Source organism: Leptonychotes weddellii, chromosome 4, assembly GCF_054177405.1.
Source record: "Leptonychotes weddellii isolate Sample4059 chromosome 4, ASM5417740v2, whole genome shotgun sequence".
NCBI classification, from domain to species: Eukaryota; Metazoa; Chordata; class Mammalia; order Carnivora; family Phocidae; genus Leptonychotes; species Leptonychotes weddellii.
In genome coordinates, this window is record NC_138372.1 from 126718843 (window position 1) to 126738312 (window position 19470).

At 39.6% G+C, this 19470-nt stretch overlaps 1 protein-coding gene across 1 annotated transcript in view; it reads left to right on the forward strand.

Moving 5' to 3' along the window:
• ATP6V0D2 (ATPase H+ transporting V0 subunit d2) overlaps positions 1-19466 on the forward strand; it is a 43417-nt gene extending 23951 nt beyond the window's left edge. The window contains exons 3-8 of the mRNA XM_006727120.3: positions 6836-7014; positions 8212-8291; positions 9717-9794; positions 16174-16350; positions 17535-17612; positions 19305-19466. Of these exons, the coding sequence (XP_006727183.2) occupies positions 6836-7014; positions 8212-8291; positions 9717-9794; positions 16174-16350; positions 17535-17612; positions 19305-19466 (754 nt within the window). The remainder of the gene's footprint in view (positions 1-6835; positions 7015-8211; positions 8292-9716; positions 9795-16173; positions 16351-17534; positions 17613-19304) is intronic.
• Positions 19467-19470: the final 4 nt, after the last annotated feature.

Below are 19470 nucleotides of genomic sequence, written 5' to 3' on the forward strand. Positions count from 1 at the left end.
AGAATAAGAACAAAAACACTTATGTAGAAAAGGACAAATAAGTTTGAGGAATTTTTAAATCCAAACAGATGGGTTAAACCAAGATTGTAGAGAAGTACTAGAGAAAAGAGTTTCCGGGCGCCTGGGTGGCTCAGATGGTTAAGCGTCTGCCTTCGGCTCAGGTCGTGATCCCAGGGTCCTGGGATCAAGTCCCGCATCGGGCTCCCTGCTCCTTGGGAGCCTGCTTCTCTCTCTCTGTCTCTGTGTCTCATGAATAAATAAATAAAATCTTTAAAAAAAAAAAAAGAAAAGAGTTTCCTATTACTTTTTCTAAAGATTCAAGAGCTACCAAGGGTTTGGGAAATGCATAGTGATCAGCATTCTCGTTCTAAAATATGCTATTATAGGCAATGCTGACTTCTGAGCAATTTTTGCAGTATTTTGTTTTGTGAGAAGGAAAAATGAGTGTGACAGCAAAATTAATTGCTTTTTAAAATTATTTTAATTTTCACTTCTATTTAAAAAGGGGAAACTTTAGGGAAGTAAGAAGTGCTACCCAAAAAAGTCAAATTTCAAGAGGGAGCAGATGTTTATGAGGGATATTCTAAATCTCAACAGTCTATTTAGCAAGTCGGACTAAACACAGAACTGCCCCCTGTGAGGATACGGAATTAGCATTGGATTAAATAAATCAGGAGTTGCAGAAATGTTTACCAATGTGATCAAGGACACTTTCATTTGAAAATTAATACATTGAAAAATACTTCTAACACGGCCCTATTGTCCATGTCACAATAAATACTGCTGGGCCTGTTAAGGGTGAATTGGCACCTTTCATGAGGAATGAAATAACTTAGAGTACACCAAGTGTATTTCACACATAGCCCAATCCTTGCCGTGAACAATTACTCTTTATTATGCATTTCATGTCTCTGTCCCTGTGTATGCCATATGTACAAGTGTGACCTAGCAAACATATCACAGTTCTGGTCACCTAAAACAGAATCGTTGTCATCAAGAACACTATAATGTGTTGCAGATGAAGGATGCTGACCCAGCCTCTTGGTAGAAAGGAACCGGTAGCAATCAAGTCCTGATACCAGGATGTGGCTCTTACAACAAAGCCAAGTCGAAGTCATAGTGCTTTCAGATAATGAATCTGTTGTAATCACCAAGTTCGCCAAGTTATTTACTATCCAGTCGCACCCACGTGGAGAAGTTCAGCCTGAGTCTTAAAGAGCCTCCATCTAACAAAGGGATTCAGCCCTTTTAATATATATAAAAGCAGTTATCATTTATGACAACTAGTTAACAGGCATTGTTTTGAGATTAATGATTACATTCCCAAAAGATAAACATTAAACTGAAGTTCTGGTATCTTAAAGGAAACATAATGAAGTAATGACCACACAAGGCTCATTCTAGTGTTATACGATGCAGAACAGGATGGTCACAGGTTTTCTAAAAATAGGTATAAGTCAGATTTAATATTTAATATCCCAGCAAATAACATAATTTCCACTCAGTTCCTTGTCTCTATACCACAAAAGGGTTGATAACCTCTTATCTTCTAAGAGCAATGGGCAAATTTAGAAAAGATTCTATTGGCTAGAACTAAGTGTAAAACTCAGACAATAAAAGAATTTAAACATTGTAAGTTTTTTATATAAAAGATTATGTGGCTTATAATTTCCTATTCCCCTTCCTCCAAAGTCTGGTTTATTATCTTCTCAGAGTGTATGATCACACCCTCCTTCTTTACCTGAGGCACTCTACCAGTCTTTCATATGTGTTACTAATCCAAATGCCAACCATTCAAAGTTGAACAAATATTTTCATTTTAAGCCTGAGGAAATGGAGCTCTTGTTAAACAGGCTTTTAGGTGACAGAGTTGGGTTTAGAATTAGGTTTCTCTGTTTCAAAGCCTGGGCTCCTTCTACTGTGACAACTAAACAATTTATAACATGTTGTCACAGGGCGCCTGGGTGGCTCAGTTGGTTAAGCAACTGCCTTCGGCTCAGGTCATGATCCTGGAGTCCTGGGATCGAGTCCCGCATCGGGCTCCCTGCTCGGCAGGGAGTCTGCTTCTCCCTCTGACCCTCCTCCCTCTCATGCTCTCTGTCTCTCATTCTCTCTCTCTCAAATAAATAAATAAAATCTTTAAAAAAATAAATAAATAACATGTTGTCACATGTATGATTTGATTTCGTTTACACAATGACCATATGAAGACAGTGATATTCTACCCTTTCCCACACCTTGATGCTAAACTTCTTAAAAAGGATAGTCTATACTCACCTGTTTTCTCACTTGTTTACTCAAACCACTTGAGTCTATTTTCCTACCTCATTGTAGGAAACCAAAACCACTCTAGTTGCTAGGTCCAACAGATATATTTTCAGCTCTTTCACAGCTTGCTGTCGTATTCAGTTGTTGATGTCCTTGTCCCTTGCATTCTGTGATGACACTTTCTCTTTGTGCTCCTTTGCCCATTCTGGCCCTTCCTCAGTCTTCCTTGCAAAGTCTTATTCCTGCCCCTTAAGAGCTTTTGGGGGGTCTGTTCTATTCACTTTTCTAAAATCCATACTTTTAAAAATATTATTCATACCCATAGCTGGATAAGTAATCAGAAGCCAGGTAATAAAGAGCTTTGCATACAATGATGAGAAATTTCTGCTTTATTCTAGAGGCAAAAGGAAGCCATTGACAGATTTTTAGGAGTAAGAGTAGTGATGCTGCTGATAGAGATTATAGAAGAAGGAGAAACACTGGGGTCATTCAGGTTTTGAGATAAGGTGTCTGAGGTGTCTATGAGAAAACCAGGCAGTCATAGCCACAAAAAGGAAGTAAAAGAGTCTGGATCTGAGCCTGGGCAGAGAGGTTTTGACTAGAGTTGAAGAATAATTCCTCTTAACTCACCAAATTATGGCTTTACATTGTTTGACCGTTCAGCAACTGTTATATCAGCCCAGAATTTGGTAGTTAGCATACAGGAAATGTGTTTTAGTTAGCTTCAAGATCCTTAAGTAAGTTCAAGAGCAAAAAGAGAAAGAACAGCACTAGGACCAAAAGGAAATGTTAAAATATCATCTGCCTTGAGCTGTTTTTTTTTTCCGAATCTCATAGGAGCCAGAGTTTCGACTTTGGGGTGCCCCCTCTGCCTCTTTCTAGCAGTGTGACCTTGGACAAGGTATTTAAAGTGGTGGTAATAATGGTCCTTACAGCACTGAGTTGTGAGGCTTGAGTGAGAATACGTGTGCAATGCCTGACACACAGGGAAAACCGCAAAGAGGGCTGGCATTTTAAAAATTATAATTTTACAACCTAAAATTTTTGAAATTGAGTCACTATCAAAATTTTCGGTGACTTCATGATTTTCACAAGTGCCAGCATTAGAGTTATACAATAAAATATTTAGCAGGGGCTCTAAATGAGGATGTTTGTCTAGACCAGTAGTAAGAGAAAAATTAACCTAGCTCATCCTGGCCTGTCACTACATATGAGCACAATTATCTAAAACATGAAGACTTTGAACTAAATGAATACCCCAGTGTCTTCAAGCTCAAAAATTACTCAAGCAGTATCAGCAGTGATTTTATTCCTAACCACTATATGTGTGGCCCTGAGGATCTATAAAGATTATAGCCTGACAGTTTCTGGGCACATCATCCCCCTGCCACCCCAGAGAGCCAACGAGAATTATATACCCAGTGCACATGTGTGATGGGGATGAAGGAGGACACAGGAAAGAGACCCCTTCCCTTCTACCTCCTGCCATGGGCTAAGCCCTGGGTTTTCACTCCATTTCCCAACAATGCTATGACAACTGGTGTTATTGCTCCATCTTAGAAACAAAGCCATTTAAATAGTGAGTTGAAATAAAACAGAATCCAGTCGCTATAGTCCTTGCTCTTTGCAATATAGGGTCTAGATTATTAGTAAAAAAAAAAAAATTTGTTTTCATTTTTATTTTATTTTTTTAAGTAAACTCTGCCCCCGACGTGGGCACAGACTCAAGACCCCGAGACCAGAGTCTCATGCCCTACAGACTGAGCCAGCCAGGAGCCCCTAAAAAGAATTTTGTGTACACCCATGCACACACTGCACAGATGCAGGCTTGAGTGTTGCCTGTGGGCTAAATCCTTACAGCATTGACATTGGTTGCCCGTCAACATTGGTCTAATAGTCCTCTGCAAATTGAGAATGTTGGCAGCTCGTAGGCTTTTACATTACGGAGGTGCTGTGGGGAACAATTAAATGTCTGGAGCCTGCTAAGGATTATTAAGTACTAGCGATTCCCCTCTCAGGTAATAGCTTTTGAGCCATAAAGGGACAGTTAAATAAGCAGTTCCATTTTAATGTCATTTTCAAGAGATAAAAAGGAGTGTAAAATTCTATAATGTCTAAATTTGGTACCGCTGTTAGGGAGGTGAAGAAACTTTAGAGTCATGTGCCTTTTATAAAGGGATAATTGCCTGCTTCTAAACTTGTTCAGATAGAATTTTTTTATTGGAGTAAATTGTAGAAGGTCCACAATGAAGGAGACTCTCTTCCAGCTGGAAAGCACTCTTGCACACGAAGTCTGTGACCCACGCAGCCAGACTCCAGTGACAATGCTTCTGAGTGGCTCGGCTCATTTTTATCCGGTTGTTTTTCAAGCCTGAATTGTGCCAACAGTTTGTCCCGTCACCGTCAGACCTGGAAGACCTCAGCTCCTCAGTTGGCTTGCCCCTTCTCTGGCCTGATCCGAAACATCACCCTCTTGGCTCCCTCTTTCTTCTTAAAAACACAAAGATCGAAGTCCAAAGCCTCTTGGCCCCTGGTCTCCATAGAGCTATCTTCCCCTTCTTTTAAGGTCAATTTGTAGTAGGAACTCTTTTTTTTCTTTTTAGACCTCTTTATTTCCCATTCACCTTAAACACGAGATCACATTTCTGCCACCATTTCCTCTTTCCCTTCCACTGATAAACTCTCCTGGAAGTGTTTTCACTGTTGTTGGATGACCTGTTAGTTGCTGCATCTTATGGACACTTTCAGTGTCTACCCTGACTTTCTTGTGGCCTTTGATGCTCTGACCACTTCTTCCTAGAACTTCTAGAACCCCCCTCACCCCGGTTTTCCTCCTTCTATCTGGTCATTCTTTCTCAGGTTCCATCAAGGTCCTCAAATGTTGAGGTTCTCGGGGTTCTCAGGGCGAAACTCTTTATGTGCACTTTAGGATGTGATCCCAACCATCTCCAAGATGATTTCTTCCACCTTTAAACTTCCCCCACTAAACCCCCCAAATGTCTGGTCCTGGCTGTCTTCGGGACTCCAACTTCTGAAGCCTACCTAGCATCTCCTCTTGGATATCTCCCAGGCATCTAAACTCATTCTGTCCAAAGCATCCACTCTCACTACAACCTGCTCTTCCTCCAATGCTCTCATCTCAATAAATGGCTCCACAGTCTGTTAAACCTAGAAATCTATGTATCATCCTTGAAAGCTAAACACAGCATAGATTAAGGGCTAAGAGAAAGATTCCAGAAGCAGACTGCTTGAGTTTCTCAGCTGTCTGATTTGTTAGCTGTGTCATCATGAGTGGGATTTTTACCTCTCTTGGTTCCTCAACTGTACAGTGGAGAGAAGAGCAGTACCTATTATCCTCACAGTGTTGTTATCCTGATTAAATAACTTTTGTAAAGCACCTAATAATCTGTTTGTTTACCCCTTCTCCTGTTTTAATCATTATTCTGTATCGATCATAACACCCACTTCTGTTTAAAGGCATTCCGTATCTTCCATCGCCCTCCACGCCCAAATTCCTCATTTTGTCTGTCAAAACCCTGCATGCTCAGCCTTGGTCCCACCACTGCCCAGCACCAGGCAGAAAACTCCTTGTATTCTCTGGGGCTTTTTGCATGCTCTTCCTTCTGCCTTAAAGACTTCTCTCCCTCAATTCCCAGCCACTTTTGTCTGGACAGCTCCTACTCATTCTGCAAGTTTCAGCCTGAATATCACTCCCTAGGAAGTCTGATCCCGGACTGCTTTGGTGCCCCGCTCTGAATCTCCACACCACCCTATAATTTGCCTAGCATCTGTGCTTCGTTACAATTTACCGTAATGGATTCTTTGTCCAGTTCCTCCCTCAGACTATATTCTCTGTGAAATAAGGAACTCTTCCTTTTACTTCTTAACCTCATTGCTTGTAATATCCTGGGTGCTGAGCACATGAGTGAACAAGCGTATGCACCCAGGATATCCTGGGCAGAGCTTCTTATATTGAGCAACATAATCACATAAAATAGGAACCTATGGACTCTTGGGAACCTAGGGAGAAAACAGAAAGTTCACTACCTGGTCTCATAGGAGGAAAAGAATACAGGATATTTTAAATTTTTAATAAATGTTAAATATTTTAATATTTAGTAAGTATTTTTATTTTAAAATATTTTAAATTCTGAGTCAATGATGGGCTTTATTGCAGATTTAAAAAGTCAGTTTTTAAGATAGAGTGAAATGCTCCAGGTCTGTGTTTCTCAACTTTTTAAGACCATAGTCCGTTCTGAGAAACCACACAATTTCATACTCAACCTCACCCTACCACATTTGACAATTACAATGTAGGGGTCATTTTCTGCCTATTCCCACCAGGCTAGGTTTTATTTAGCTTTACTTAGTTATGACAACATTGATTTTCAAACTATGATATCCCCATTCACATCTCTCAAACCCCAAAATTTAAAATAAGACTCATATATTTCCTTAATGAAAGAGTATGTGCCTGAACTATATTTTTCTTTTTTTTTTTACTTGTGGTATGCATCTTATTCTCATACAGTTGATTTCCTAATGATCGAGCCTTCTTCTAAACCAGGTGCAGTTACATGATAGACAATGTGATTCTACTGATGAACGGTGCATTGCAAAAAAAACCTATGAAAGAAATTCTGGCCAAGTGCCACCCATTGGGCCGTTTCACGGAAATGGAAGCAGTCAACATTGCGGAGACACCTTCTGATCTCTTTAAAGCCGTTCTGGTGGAAACACCATTAGGTATTGAATGTGTAAGCAATTGTATCACTTCTTGTGCGTGTTATCATAGTCATCAGAAAATGTACATTCCATTCATGGTTTTCTCCATGAATCCAATGTCATACTATACAGATTCCTAGGCGTGGAAGGGACATTAAGAAATCATTTAGTCCAGCTCCCTCATTCTTCCGATGACAACAAATGAAAGTAACATTCCCAGAGTCACTTAAGGGACCATTCGTAGCCAAGTAGGGGCTGGGGCTCATCTCCCAACTTCCAAACCTTGTACGTTGTACCAGATCATAGTAAATAAATGATAGCACTTGTAATTTTTCAAAAAAAATTAATTTTCTAGCTGGGTTTTATATGATTAATTTTGTCTTAAACTTCTGTCTAAATAAGGCTGTATAGAGGCAACATTTTGTTTTAGGAAGTTTAGGAATGCCATTTTTCTGAGATGCTCAGGGGCGCCTGTCAAATGACCTGAAGCAATGATGAAATAAATGCTAATTTCATTATAATTTAGCACCGATAATAGTTCTAGCATTCAAAATGCTAATGGGATAATTTTATATACATTATTGTCAGGAAAACTGGAGAGTAGCAATTCATAGCAATTCACTGTTGATCATGTGTCAAGATAGTTGCTGTTGAAAACAAATTTTAAAAAGAAAAAAAAATGGGTCATCATTAAATGTGTGGTGCAAAGGGAGCGTGATGGAAAGAGAGTAAGTCTATAATCATGGATATTTGATTCCAGGCTCTGCCTGGTCCCAACATGGTGACTTGGGGCAGTGTGGTTCCCCTCAGTTTCCTCATTTTAAAAAATAATAGTATGTTAGTATAACAGAGCTTTGAAAACTAAAGACACAGTTTTAGTACAACTCAGTGCTTAGCACATAGTAAGGTTGCAAATGATAAATACTACTATGAGATGGGGGTGGGGAGACTTCAAAAAGTAAGCCATAAAGTGAATAGTTCCAAGGTGTCGTGAGGATCAAATAAGGTAAAATACATGCATTGTTTAGTGAACAGCTTGCACATAGTAAATATTTAGTAAATAATCACTCTTACTGTCATCATTACTGGTAGCTTGATCCATTCTGTGGCTTGCCACTCTACAGTGTTCTAGTCAGGAGTGAGCCCGGGTGATGTGTTCAGGAAATGTTTATAATCATGCTTTGAATTACTTTATTTTGTGGTAATTTCTGCTTTCAGCTCCATTCTTTCAAGACTGTATGTCTGAAAATACCCTTGATGAACTGAATATTGAATTACTGCGCAATAAACTGTACAAAGTAAGTGTCTCCCAAAATACTATGTTTTCCTTTATGACATAATACATCTTGGCCAGAGTTCTTTATTAAAAGTTACTTTGCCCATTAGCCAACTTTTGCAGTTATGATGCTTTGCAGACTTGGAATACAGCTTTTATAGTCCTGGTCTTCTAGTTCAATACATACATGTCAGCTTCCCCTGAAGCAGCAAGATTCTTGGGAGGAAGTTATGCACCCCATTCTTCTCTTCATTCTTAGCTCCTTGCCTGGTGTGCCTGGGACATAAAAGGTACCAATTGGATCGATGGATGGTGGGTGGGTGGACAGATGAGGAAGGCGAACCATATCCATTTTGAAACAACCAGCATACAGGGGTGTCTGGCTGGTTCAGTTGGTAGAGCCTGCAACTCTTGATCTCGGGGTTGTAGGTTCGAGACCCATGTTGGTCGTAGAGATTACTTAAAAATAAAATCCTTAAAAAATTTTTTTAAAAATAATAAAACAACCAGCATATATAGTGATCCTTGTGTTATATAGTATCCATCTCTGTCCTCGAGTTTCACCTTGCACAACCTGGCCAGCTATCTGTCTGGACTATGCTGCCACCATTTGAGTAGCTGTATGTCCATTGGGCTGAGCAAAATCTGTCCATTTTCACTCATACAACCATAGCATCTTTGGACAATCTCACAGAGTAACTGAAGGAGTATATGTTGTCATGCTATATAAATAGCTGCTTATGCTAAAACATATGGTCCTTTCAAAAGCACCGTGTTGCAGGCAATTTTCCTTTTTATAAAGAGATGTATGGACTTAGAGGAGGCATCCTTGAGACAGCTAACAGAAAGCACTGTCCTAAGCAAATTATAAGCATTAATTCACTTAATCTAGCCAGCAAAACTATCTGCTATCCCCATTCCTCAGATGAGAAAACGGAGACATGGAGAGGTAAGATTTACTTGGCAGAAGTCAGTTAGCTAGTAAGTAATTGAGTTGGGAGGCAAACACAGTCAAACTGTTCAGCCCAGACTCTGCCTTCCCAATGTGTCCTCCATGTTCAAAGCCATCCCAAACATGTCTCCTGAGCACCAAGAGAGATTAAATGTCAGCACAGGACCAAATCTAGAACTGTTTGTTGAGCTTATAAAAGAATTTGGCACTCTTACTAGAGTACCAAAAATTAACCATGTGAAATAAACCCAAGAACCATGCAAAAAAAGTGCTTGTTAAGGAATCATAAGGTACAATAAATACAATTTTGTTCTTTTTTAAAGCAGTGCAACATGCTTCAATGTGAAAGTTTGTATCAAATTTTTAATAAAATATCACCCTGCAGGACAAGTAATTCAACCTCCATTAAAGTATTTAATAAGCCATGAAAAGCTGATCTAGAAATTTCCAAAGGAAAATATCTTCATTTTATTGTTTTATGATCTTCTTTTTAAGTCTTACCTCGAGGCATTCTATAAATTCTGTAAGAATCATGGTGATGTCACAGCAGAAATCATGTGTCCTATTCTTGAGGTAAGAAAGTCCTTGAATTTCTTTATGCCAAATAATGTGCTTACACACTTTTAACTTATATAATCCTACTTATATTTCTTTATGTTCGAAGCTCCTTTAACTACAGGTGCCTGGGTGGCTGTCAGTTAAGCATCTGCCTTCGGCTCAGGTCATGATCCTGGGTCTTGGGATCAAACCCCACTTTGGGCTCCCCACTCAGCAGGGAGCCTAATTCTCCCCCTCCCTCCACCCCCCTGCTCATGCTCACTCTCTCTCATGCTTCTGTCTCTCTGTCTCTCAAATAAATAAAGAAAAACTTTTAAAAAAAGCTCCTTTACCTAAAAATAAAATAAACAACATATATTATTGTGTATATCATTTGATGCCTTCAGTTAAGAGTGGTATTTTCCAAGTTTTCTAAATAGAAGAGTTATTTTGGAATTAGAAAAGAATAATGCTTATAAAAGTTTTGTCATGATTCATTTTGATGTAATATAACAAAGTAGAATATAGTTAGTTAAAAATTTGGTATACTATGAGCAATTGGTAGACTATGAGTACTTGTAATAATAACCCAACTTCCCTCCAACAAGGAACATTGGGCAAGCTGGGAATTCTCACAGTGTGGAACCAAAGTCCACTGTAGGCCTTGTTCCTTATATAAATCCTAAAATAAAGGGCACTCAAACAATCCTCAAGCATTCCAGCTCTGAGTAGGAAGACTCTTCAGGTTAGGTGATTCACAGTTGGCATGCTCACTAAATTATGTGTCAGATGCCACCACTGCTTTCTACCTCTCTAGTTGATGCTATAATCTTTTTAATATTTCTTTATCATCACAGATTTCATCTATGCTCAGAGATCCTCTTGCTTGCATGTGCGATCTCAGAGATTGAGGCCAGAGATCAGAAGGATCTGGGGACATCCAGGGCATAGTTTGTATTGTGTTTCATATAGATCTCTTATGCTGGCTTCACTTGATTGGGTGGGGGGGCAGATACCATTCTAGACTTAGTTAGAAAAGCCCTTTGCTTTGCCCGGTGAAGCTAAGTTTTGTCTAAAGAATACCTTTAATCATTAGATTATCTGTCACAGTGACTTCATTGGTAGGTAGATTAAATAGTTCAATGACTTCTGATTTTAAGAAAAGCCTGATAAGAACTGCCCTTTAGGCAAAAAAGGAAAAAACAAAAAACCTGAATAACTTCATCTGCATATATTTTAACCTAATGTTCTGAAACTGCATATGATAAAATGAGTTCCCCTCAAAACATCTAATCATTAAAATTTTACAGTTAAAGATTCTTTGCTATCCCCTGTTGAAACGCTTCAAGCAAAATCTGTCCTTGAAGTAAAAATTTATCACTGGAAAACTCCAAAAAATCTTTTTTGCCTTTATCTATATTACACAGGAAGTAGGCATTGATAAATAAATAACATTTTTTTAAAGATTTTATTTGTTTATTTGATAGAGTGAGACAGATAGTGACAGAGAGAGCGAGAGAGAGCACAAGCAGGAGGAGAGGCAAAGGGAGAGGGAGAAGCAGGCTCCCCATGGAGCAGGGAACCCAGTGTGGGGCTCGATCCCAGGACCCTGGGATCACGACCTGAGCCAAAGGCAGACACTTAATGACTGAGCCACCCAGGCTCCCCAAATAAATGACATTTTTTTATGGTATACTAAATGTCAGAAAGTGAGCTAGTCTCTTTCAGACATTCTGATCACCTAACATAAGTAACGTGCTGGCCCTATGAAGCACTCCCCTTTCTGGTCATAAATTTTTAACTACTAGCCACACTTATAAGAAGCCACATTATCTATGGCTCGAAAGTGTAATTTCTACTGCCATAATTTCTGTGGTTTAGAAATGGCTTGTGTGCTTTATGTCCACAAAATAGGTGAAATAAGAGCTATGGTAAAACTCATAACCCTACAAAAGATATACAATAACACTATTAATAGTTAACATATATTATGTGCCAGATACTATCCTAAGTGCTTTATATACTTGAATTCGCTTAGACTTCAAAACAGCACAATGGGGGCTCCTGGGTGGCTCAGTTAGTTAAGCGTCTGCCTTCCTCAGGTCATGATCCCAGGGGTATTGGGATCAAGCTCCCTGTCGGGCTCCCTGCTCAGTGGGGAGTCTGCGTCTCCCTCTTTCTGACCCTCCCCCCTGTTCATGCTCTCTCTCTCTCAAATGAATAAATAAAAAATCTAAAAAAACCCAGCACAATGAAAATTTAAAAACAGCACAACAACATGGGAGTTTAGTATCTGTTTTTCAGAACAGGCAGCTGAGGCACAAAGGAGGCTAGTAACTTGGCTGATGACACACAACTAATAAGTGGTAATGTCAGAATTTGAAGCCAGGTAGCCTAGCTCCGGATCCTCTATGTTTATCTACTATATTACCTCTACATTAAATTTACCATTTGCAATTCTTGTATAAAAGTTAGTGCTAATTCAGTGTGCCTGGATGGCTCAGTTGGTTAAGCATCTGCTTTCCCCTCAGATCATGATCCTGGGATCCTGGGATCCTAGGATCCAGCCCTGTGTTGGGCTCCCTGCTCAGTGGGAAGCTGCTTCTCCCTCTCCCTCTGTCGTTCCGTTCCCCCTGCTTGTGCTCTCTCTCTCTCTCAAATAAATAAATCTTTTTTTTGAAAGTAAGTGCTAATTCATAAGCAAGATCATATTGCATGTGCTATAAAAATCAGAAATAGATAAGAATTATGTCTCTGTAATCCTCAGTAATGCAGAAAGGACAGCATAGTATTAGAAGAATCCTTATCACTGTAAGGGTTTGATCAAACTACTATATACCCAGTGTTCCCATTATCCCTTTCCTATACCCATGATATCACCACATTAGATTAGGTTTTATTCAAGCTGTGTTAAAAATAAAAGTCCATTTAACTATCTTTATACATTATGTAGAAATATTAGTTACACATAGCATGCAATTATAACGTTTCTAATGATACGATCAGAAGAGATTTGTCAGATTTATATAAATTGATATATTTATATAAATATATCAGATCGTGTAATTACCCATTTTATTTGTGCAACAGTAGAGCATTTCCAGTTACAAAGTTCTTCCATATATGTTCTTATTTAATCTCAGTTGACAGGAGACTTCAAAAGACTTAATACGGTAAAAGAGAGCATTAACCTGGCCTTGCATGCAAAAATTTGACCTAATTACAAGATTGTGACTTCATATGGGAAAAAAAAAAGAAATTGACATATTCAAGGCAATGCACTGCAGCGTACTGTTTGCTTTCATGCCTTTTATTATTTATTTGTCTTTGCTCTTCTGACAACCTATATGTTTAACGAGACAGTGAAAAACAAGCACAGAAGAAGTGTGTTTCATCCTCCCGAGCTGGCGAGGCTGGGCTCAATTCCAGTTCACTTCACTCTCTTCCCCTCCACCCAGTGCCCCCACAAGGTATTCCTGTCCTCCAATAATGAACCGGCAAGAATGTGTGACCTGACAGCCCAACTCTATCATGTGCAACTGATAATGATTTTGATTAAGTCAACAGTACACTTTACAACAACAACAAAAAATAAGTTATGGTTTTAAAATGAATGCGTGTAAGGAAGAATGAAAGGGGTTAGGACATCTGGCGTCACTTGTGCTCCACACAGGAAGCCAACCCTCCGTAAATGATAGAGAGGGCTTGAGTGAAATCGAATACCACCCCATTTACTCTCGTCCATAATCAGATGTTGTGTCAAACTGTCTGCTTAGGGATGGTCAAACACCAGATAGCCCTTTTACAATTTCAAGATTACAGTTCTTTTCACTAAGAATACACACACTCACACACAAAGAGCCTCTAGAATAGAAGGAGGTACTAAGGTAAACATGCAGGCAGTTATAATAAAAGGGAAATTAAAGTATAATAAGGATCAAAGGAGATCATATCCAATTGGGGAGGAAATAGAAGGGCTTCTTGTAAAAAAAAAAAAAAAAAATGGCATTTGATGGGACCCTCCAATGCAAGTAAGATTCCAACATGGAAGGTTCTGGAATGAAGTACACACACTGTAGGCAAAGGGAAGAAGTAGTTACAAGAACAGGTGTTGGAGTGTTCAGAGAACCTATTGTATAATCAAAGTCCTCTCTTGGCATGGCCCATGAAGCCTTTCCTGTTCTCTTCCCAGCTACCTGTCCAGCCTACTTCTTCACCTGCTTTCCCAGTGCTGGAGCAATGACCATTCCTCCAAAATGTCCTGCTTTATAACTTCATGCATCTTCCTCCTCTAGAACGGACTCTGCTGCTAAGCATGTCTGCAATGCTGCTTATTCCACCCCACTTCTCTCCTGAAAATCCTAACATCTTCTACAGCAGTGTATGTCGATTATTGCTCAATAAAACTGGGCGGGGGGGAAGTGAAAAAAAAAAAAACTCTAACATCTTAGAACTAGAAAGCACATTAAAGGGCATGTGGGACAATTAACTCTATTGTTGCTCCTCCTGCTCTAATTTTTATTCCAAGGTTTCTGATTGCCATGAAATCTTCCTCTTGCATTTCTTCTGTCCCTGGAAGGTCTAAAATTCCTGACAGTTACATTCAGTAGCCAGGGGCAGCTGCCTTTGCTTCCAAATGAGGCCACTCCCTGCTTCTGGGTCACCCATACTTTCCATGAGGTCAATCAAAAGGATCAGAAGGAACCAACTCTCACTCTCCTGATAGGAAACACCTGTTCTAACAAAAGAGTTCCAGTAAAATCTGTTCCAAGTCTGGATTTGTTAATTCGTCGAAAGTAAGCTGATCAAAGGATACTGTAGAGCAATCTATTTCAGCTATTGTGTGTGTACAAATAACCTTGGAATCCTGTTAAAATGCAAGCCCTGGTTTAGTAGGGCTGGACTATGGCCTGAGACTCTGCATCTCTTTTTTTCATGACCTGAGCTGAAAACAAGAGTAGGACGTTTAACTGACTGAGCCACCCAGGTGCCCTGAGATTCTGCATTTCTAACAAGCTTCTAGGTGACATCAAAGCTACTGACCCAAGAAACACACCTTGAGTAGCAACATTGTAGAGAATATTGGAGAATTTTGAAAGTAGTAGAATCACAGACCACTCTGTTGGATTCAGTAAACAGCTGTGATCTTCCTACGTGTCAGGCACTAACAATAAACAAGAGCAACATGATTTCCCGCAAAGATTTTACAGTGTAGTAAGGAGAAAAATAATTTCCAGATTTTAAAATAAAGTAAGTGCAGGGTGTTTCAGGTATATAGAGAACAGTTTCTCAGCTCAAGGACACTATGACAAACTCCCATGATGGGCAGAGAGGATCCCACGAAGGACAGGCTGAGAAGGAATGGTCGCAGGAGGTAGGAGAACCAAGAGACAGAAGAAACATGAAGACCAAAGGAATAGTGAGAAATTTCAAGAAAAACTGAGTGGTTAGAGGAAATTGGCCTGACGTGGAGCTGTTTGCTCAGGTGCCTGGTGGTGCTCAGCACAGACAGGACATGGGTATATGTGACCTGCCTGAAAGATCATGAGGTCCAACCGTATCGTCTTTCAAGTGAGGAAACAGGCCTGAGAGGAAGGTAACTTGTCCTGAGCCACCTAATCCTGAGCTACACAGTTAAATTGATTGATATCCAACTTAGAACTTTCAAGAAGAAAACCAAAACTATCAAAGTACAAACAAATGCTAAGTAGCATAAAGTTTCATTAGGTTAAAAAAAAAATCATACATCAAGAACCAGAGAGAGATGTTAACATTTATGACATGAACCCTTTGTTCCAAACACCCTGCCAGGCACTTCCACTTACATTATCTTGTCCTATCCCTGGACAGACCCCAGCAAGTAGGTACTATTCCCATTTTTTATGGAAGAGACATTTGAGACTCCAGTGACCTATGTGACGGAGATCCATGAGTAACAAATTGCAGAGAGCTTAGGAAGTAAAGTTCAGTGGGGTTTCAAGAGTCATGGACCATTAACACTGTGTGATCCTTCTCTGGCAAGCAAAATTACTCCATTATAAAAAGAGGCTAAGGGTTGGGCGCCTGGGTGGCTCAATTGGTTAAGCATCTGCCTTCGGCTCAGGTCATGATCCTAGGCTCCTGGGATCGAGCCCCACGTAGGGCTCCCTGCTCAGCAGGAAAGTCTGCTTCTCCTGCTCCCTCTGCTCCTTCTGCTCATGCTCTCTCTCTCTCTCTCTCTGTCAAAGAAATAAAATATTTAAAAAAAAAAAGAGGCTAAGGGAACATTAATAACACGTTTGTATTATAATTAGACATAAATCTGGAAAGGAAAGAAAAGCAAATCACTCTGGAAATGAATTTGTCTACATAGGGTTTTGTTTATAGCATTTAGTACATGGTTAGATTTCACTGATTTTATGTCTTGCAAATTCAGTTTGAGGCTGACAGACGTGCTTTTATCATCACTCTTAACTCCTTTGGCACTGAGCTGAGCAAAGACGACCGGGAGACCCTCTACCCGACCTGTGGCAAGCTCTACCCTGAAGGGTTGCGCCTTTTGGCTCAAGCAGAAGACTTTGATCAGATGAGGAGAGTAGCAGACCATTATGGAGTACGTAACTACACCAGGCACCCCAAATGTTTCACATTTCATCACCTGTACTTGAGAAGTTCACACATCAAATTTACATGTTTTCTCTAAATCAGTTACGTTTGTAAGGTAGAAAGCAGTGCCATTCTAGAACTGTCTCTCCCAAAGAAGTACTTCAAGTTTCTAATCCACGTGGGTTGGTTTTTTAGTTTTTGGTTTTTTGTGTTTTTTTGAGGTTCCTGCCAAGCAAGTACTTGTTTAAATCTCCCAGGACCAGTCATTTGAGCACGTCTTTTGAAGTGCTTGATAAAGCAAGTTTCCCAAGGGACTGGTGCAGTGTTCTGGATATGTGAGCTCATGTCAAAGTTATATAAAATATCCTGACCCAGCAGTCCTTTACCCATTGGGTAAACAGACTTAGGTATAGAATGTCCACTTGAAATACAAGGGAGAATATGGACATATTGGTTTCTGCCATTCCCTTTAATCAGTGGCCAGGAGTAGGGAATGGAAGAAGGGCTGCTGTGTCCTTCCCTTACTCCACATCCAAATGCTCTCTTAAGAGCCTGCAGTTTCTCAGCTCATCCCCTGATTCCATTCCTTCTGATTTATGTTAACATAATGCTCTCCAGGTAACTTTCCCAGAACTGGAATGACACGCTTATCTTTTCTTATGTGTTTCTGAAGCTTCCAGGAAAGAGAAGTCAGCAAACTGCATAAACCTTTATAGGAGCTCATGTCATCACAAGAGGCTTTTTAGCATAATACTAAATTTTGAGCTTCTCCCCGGTTTCCACCCCTTCCGCACTTGAAATTCCATGTGAATCTTATCAGCTGTCATTTCAAAGAACCCATGAACCCATGCTGGTTAAACCACAAGCATTCATTTATCTTCTGTAATGTGCCCCACTAGCCCTAAGAACCTAATGCAGAAATTAGCTCATACAAGGTATATTGAGAGTAGAATTGCTCTTGCGTCTTACCCTGTAAGGCCTGAATAAGCCAGTAGGCTAGAAATCCATCCATACTCTTTTATCTGGATTTTTTGATATTTTTTCAGGAGGCCAAAGATCCTACAAAAAACATTCAGTCCTTTTGGATAGATTTTTTAGAACAGACACATCATTTCTATATTGCTGGGAAAATATCTTCATACATATTTATAAGAAATGAGAATCTGTTTAAAAATAGCCTCTGTTTTTTAGGTGTACAAGCCTTTGTTTGAGGCTGTGGGTGATGGCAGTGGAGGAAAGACATTGGAGGATGTGTTTTATGAGCGTGAGGTATGGTATAAATGGGAATGCCTTAGTTTATGTATGCTTTTACTCTCTGTTTTAGATGTTTTCTTACTTTGGGTTTTCTTTTGGGGGGCTTCTTTTTACAGTTGATAAGTTCAGTTGATTAAGCACATTCACAATTTGACAGCCAAATGGGTATTAGTATCTCTGCCTTGGAGGCCCAGTGGTTCACAAATGATGGCTTCCTGTTGAATTGTCCCATCCAGAAACACAATGTGTCCTATCCAGTACACATAGTGAAGCTATGGAAAGAATGCAGCTATTCCATAATTAACTAGAGAATCAGAGCTAGGACATTCTCATGATCATATATTGACTATCCTCATGGTGTATACTCTTTTAGGTGCATCTCACTAATCCATCCCTTCCTCAAGAAGGATTTGTCTACAGTTATAATTTAGGAGGACGATTATAACACTTAGGAATTATTTGTATGGAAGTCTCTCTGGAGAGTCTGGACTATTCTCTTTCCCTGAAAAACAGAAGAGTACTTAATCCATTTATAGTCAGTTCCTGCGCTACTGAACTGTTCAACAAAACGGCTTTTTTTCAGAGGGATGGGGATACCAGATAAGGTCTCTCAAATCTAGAGAACTTTTCTGGTGTATTTTATTCATTTCTCTAAAACCACTGGCCCTTCCCTTTCAATTGATTGACAGAAAACCCTGAAATTTATCCAAATTTTAGGGTAGGACTGGCTTCAGAAAGCAGTTCGGGCCCCTTCCTATAAGTCCTACTCCAGACATTTCCCAACAGCTCTCTAGTGCCTGTCACAGAAAGAAGTAAAAACAACACAAGTTATCCCATATATTAGGGGTGTTTTTAAAATTCCACACTATTGCACAACTGCTTCAAAGAAGGCTGTTAAGAAAGCTGCCCTTGGCAGGAAAAATAAGTGTCTGTTCCTGAAAGCAAGGACCTCCACTTCCTGAATACTTAGCTTGACGTTTTCAGAACTGAATGAGGGACTTAGTACCTCTCATCCTTTTTTCAAAGTGGAAAAGAATAAAAGAATTGTTCCATTTCAGACTTTACCTCAGTTAAACAATTTTTTTTTAAATTTTCTTTTACTGATCTACCTTCTGCAGGAAAAAAAAACCCCAACTCAACCATATGTCAAGTTGCTGCAGAACATCCTAAGAAAGCTCATAATGTCACTCATTCCAAATTCCAGGGGCCTGTGACATTGCCCTGGAGGAGAGTTAGGCAGCCTGTAAACCTTTTTAACATTTTCAAAGTTGTGGCCAAGGAAAAATAGTTTACCTAAGTGAGACAAGCCCTCTAGCTAGAAGCCAGCTATATATATTACTACAAAGTTCCGCACATACATACACACACAAACACCAAGAATTTCCCAGGAATCTTTGTACTAGCAGTGCTGCAAAGATTTGGAGTTTGTCTAGTGATTCTATAAACCTACTTTATTTATTTTTTTATAAAGTTACTTTTTAAACTACTATTGTCTATCTTTATCTGGAGAGTGACACTAAAGTTCCCTTTAGCATTTGATGACTTGCTACCGTTTTCCTCTATTTGACCCAATTTGGACATTGCCTGTTTAAATACAAATAAGCACTGTACAAACACGAGCCAGTCTGGAGTTTAATATTATTTCATAAATGTAGTACACTCACGCTCCCGGTAAGTGACGGTCTGTATTGTTTTCTCCTTCCTCAGGTACAAATGAACGTGCTGGCATTCAACAGGCAATTCCACTATGGTGTGTTTTACGCATACACAAAGCTGAAGGAACAAGAAATGAGAAATATTGTGTGGATAGCAGAATGCATTTCACAAAGACATCGAACCAAAATTAACAGTTACATTCCAATTTTATAACCCA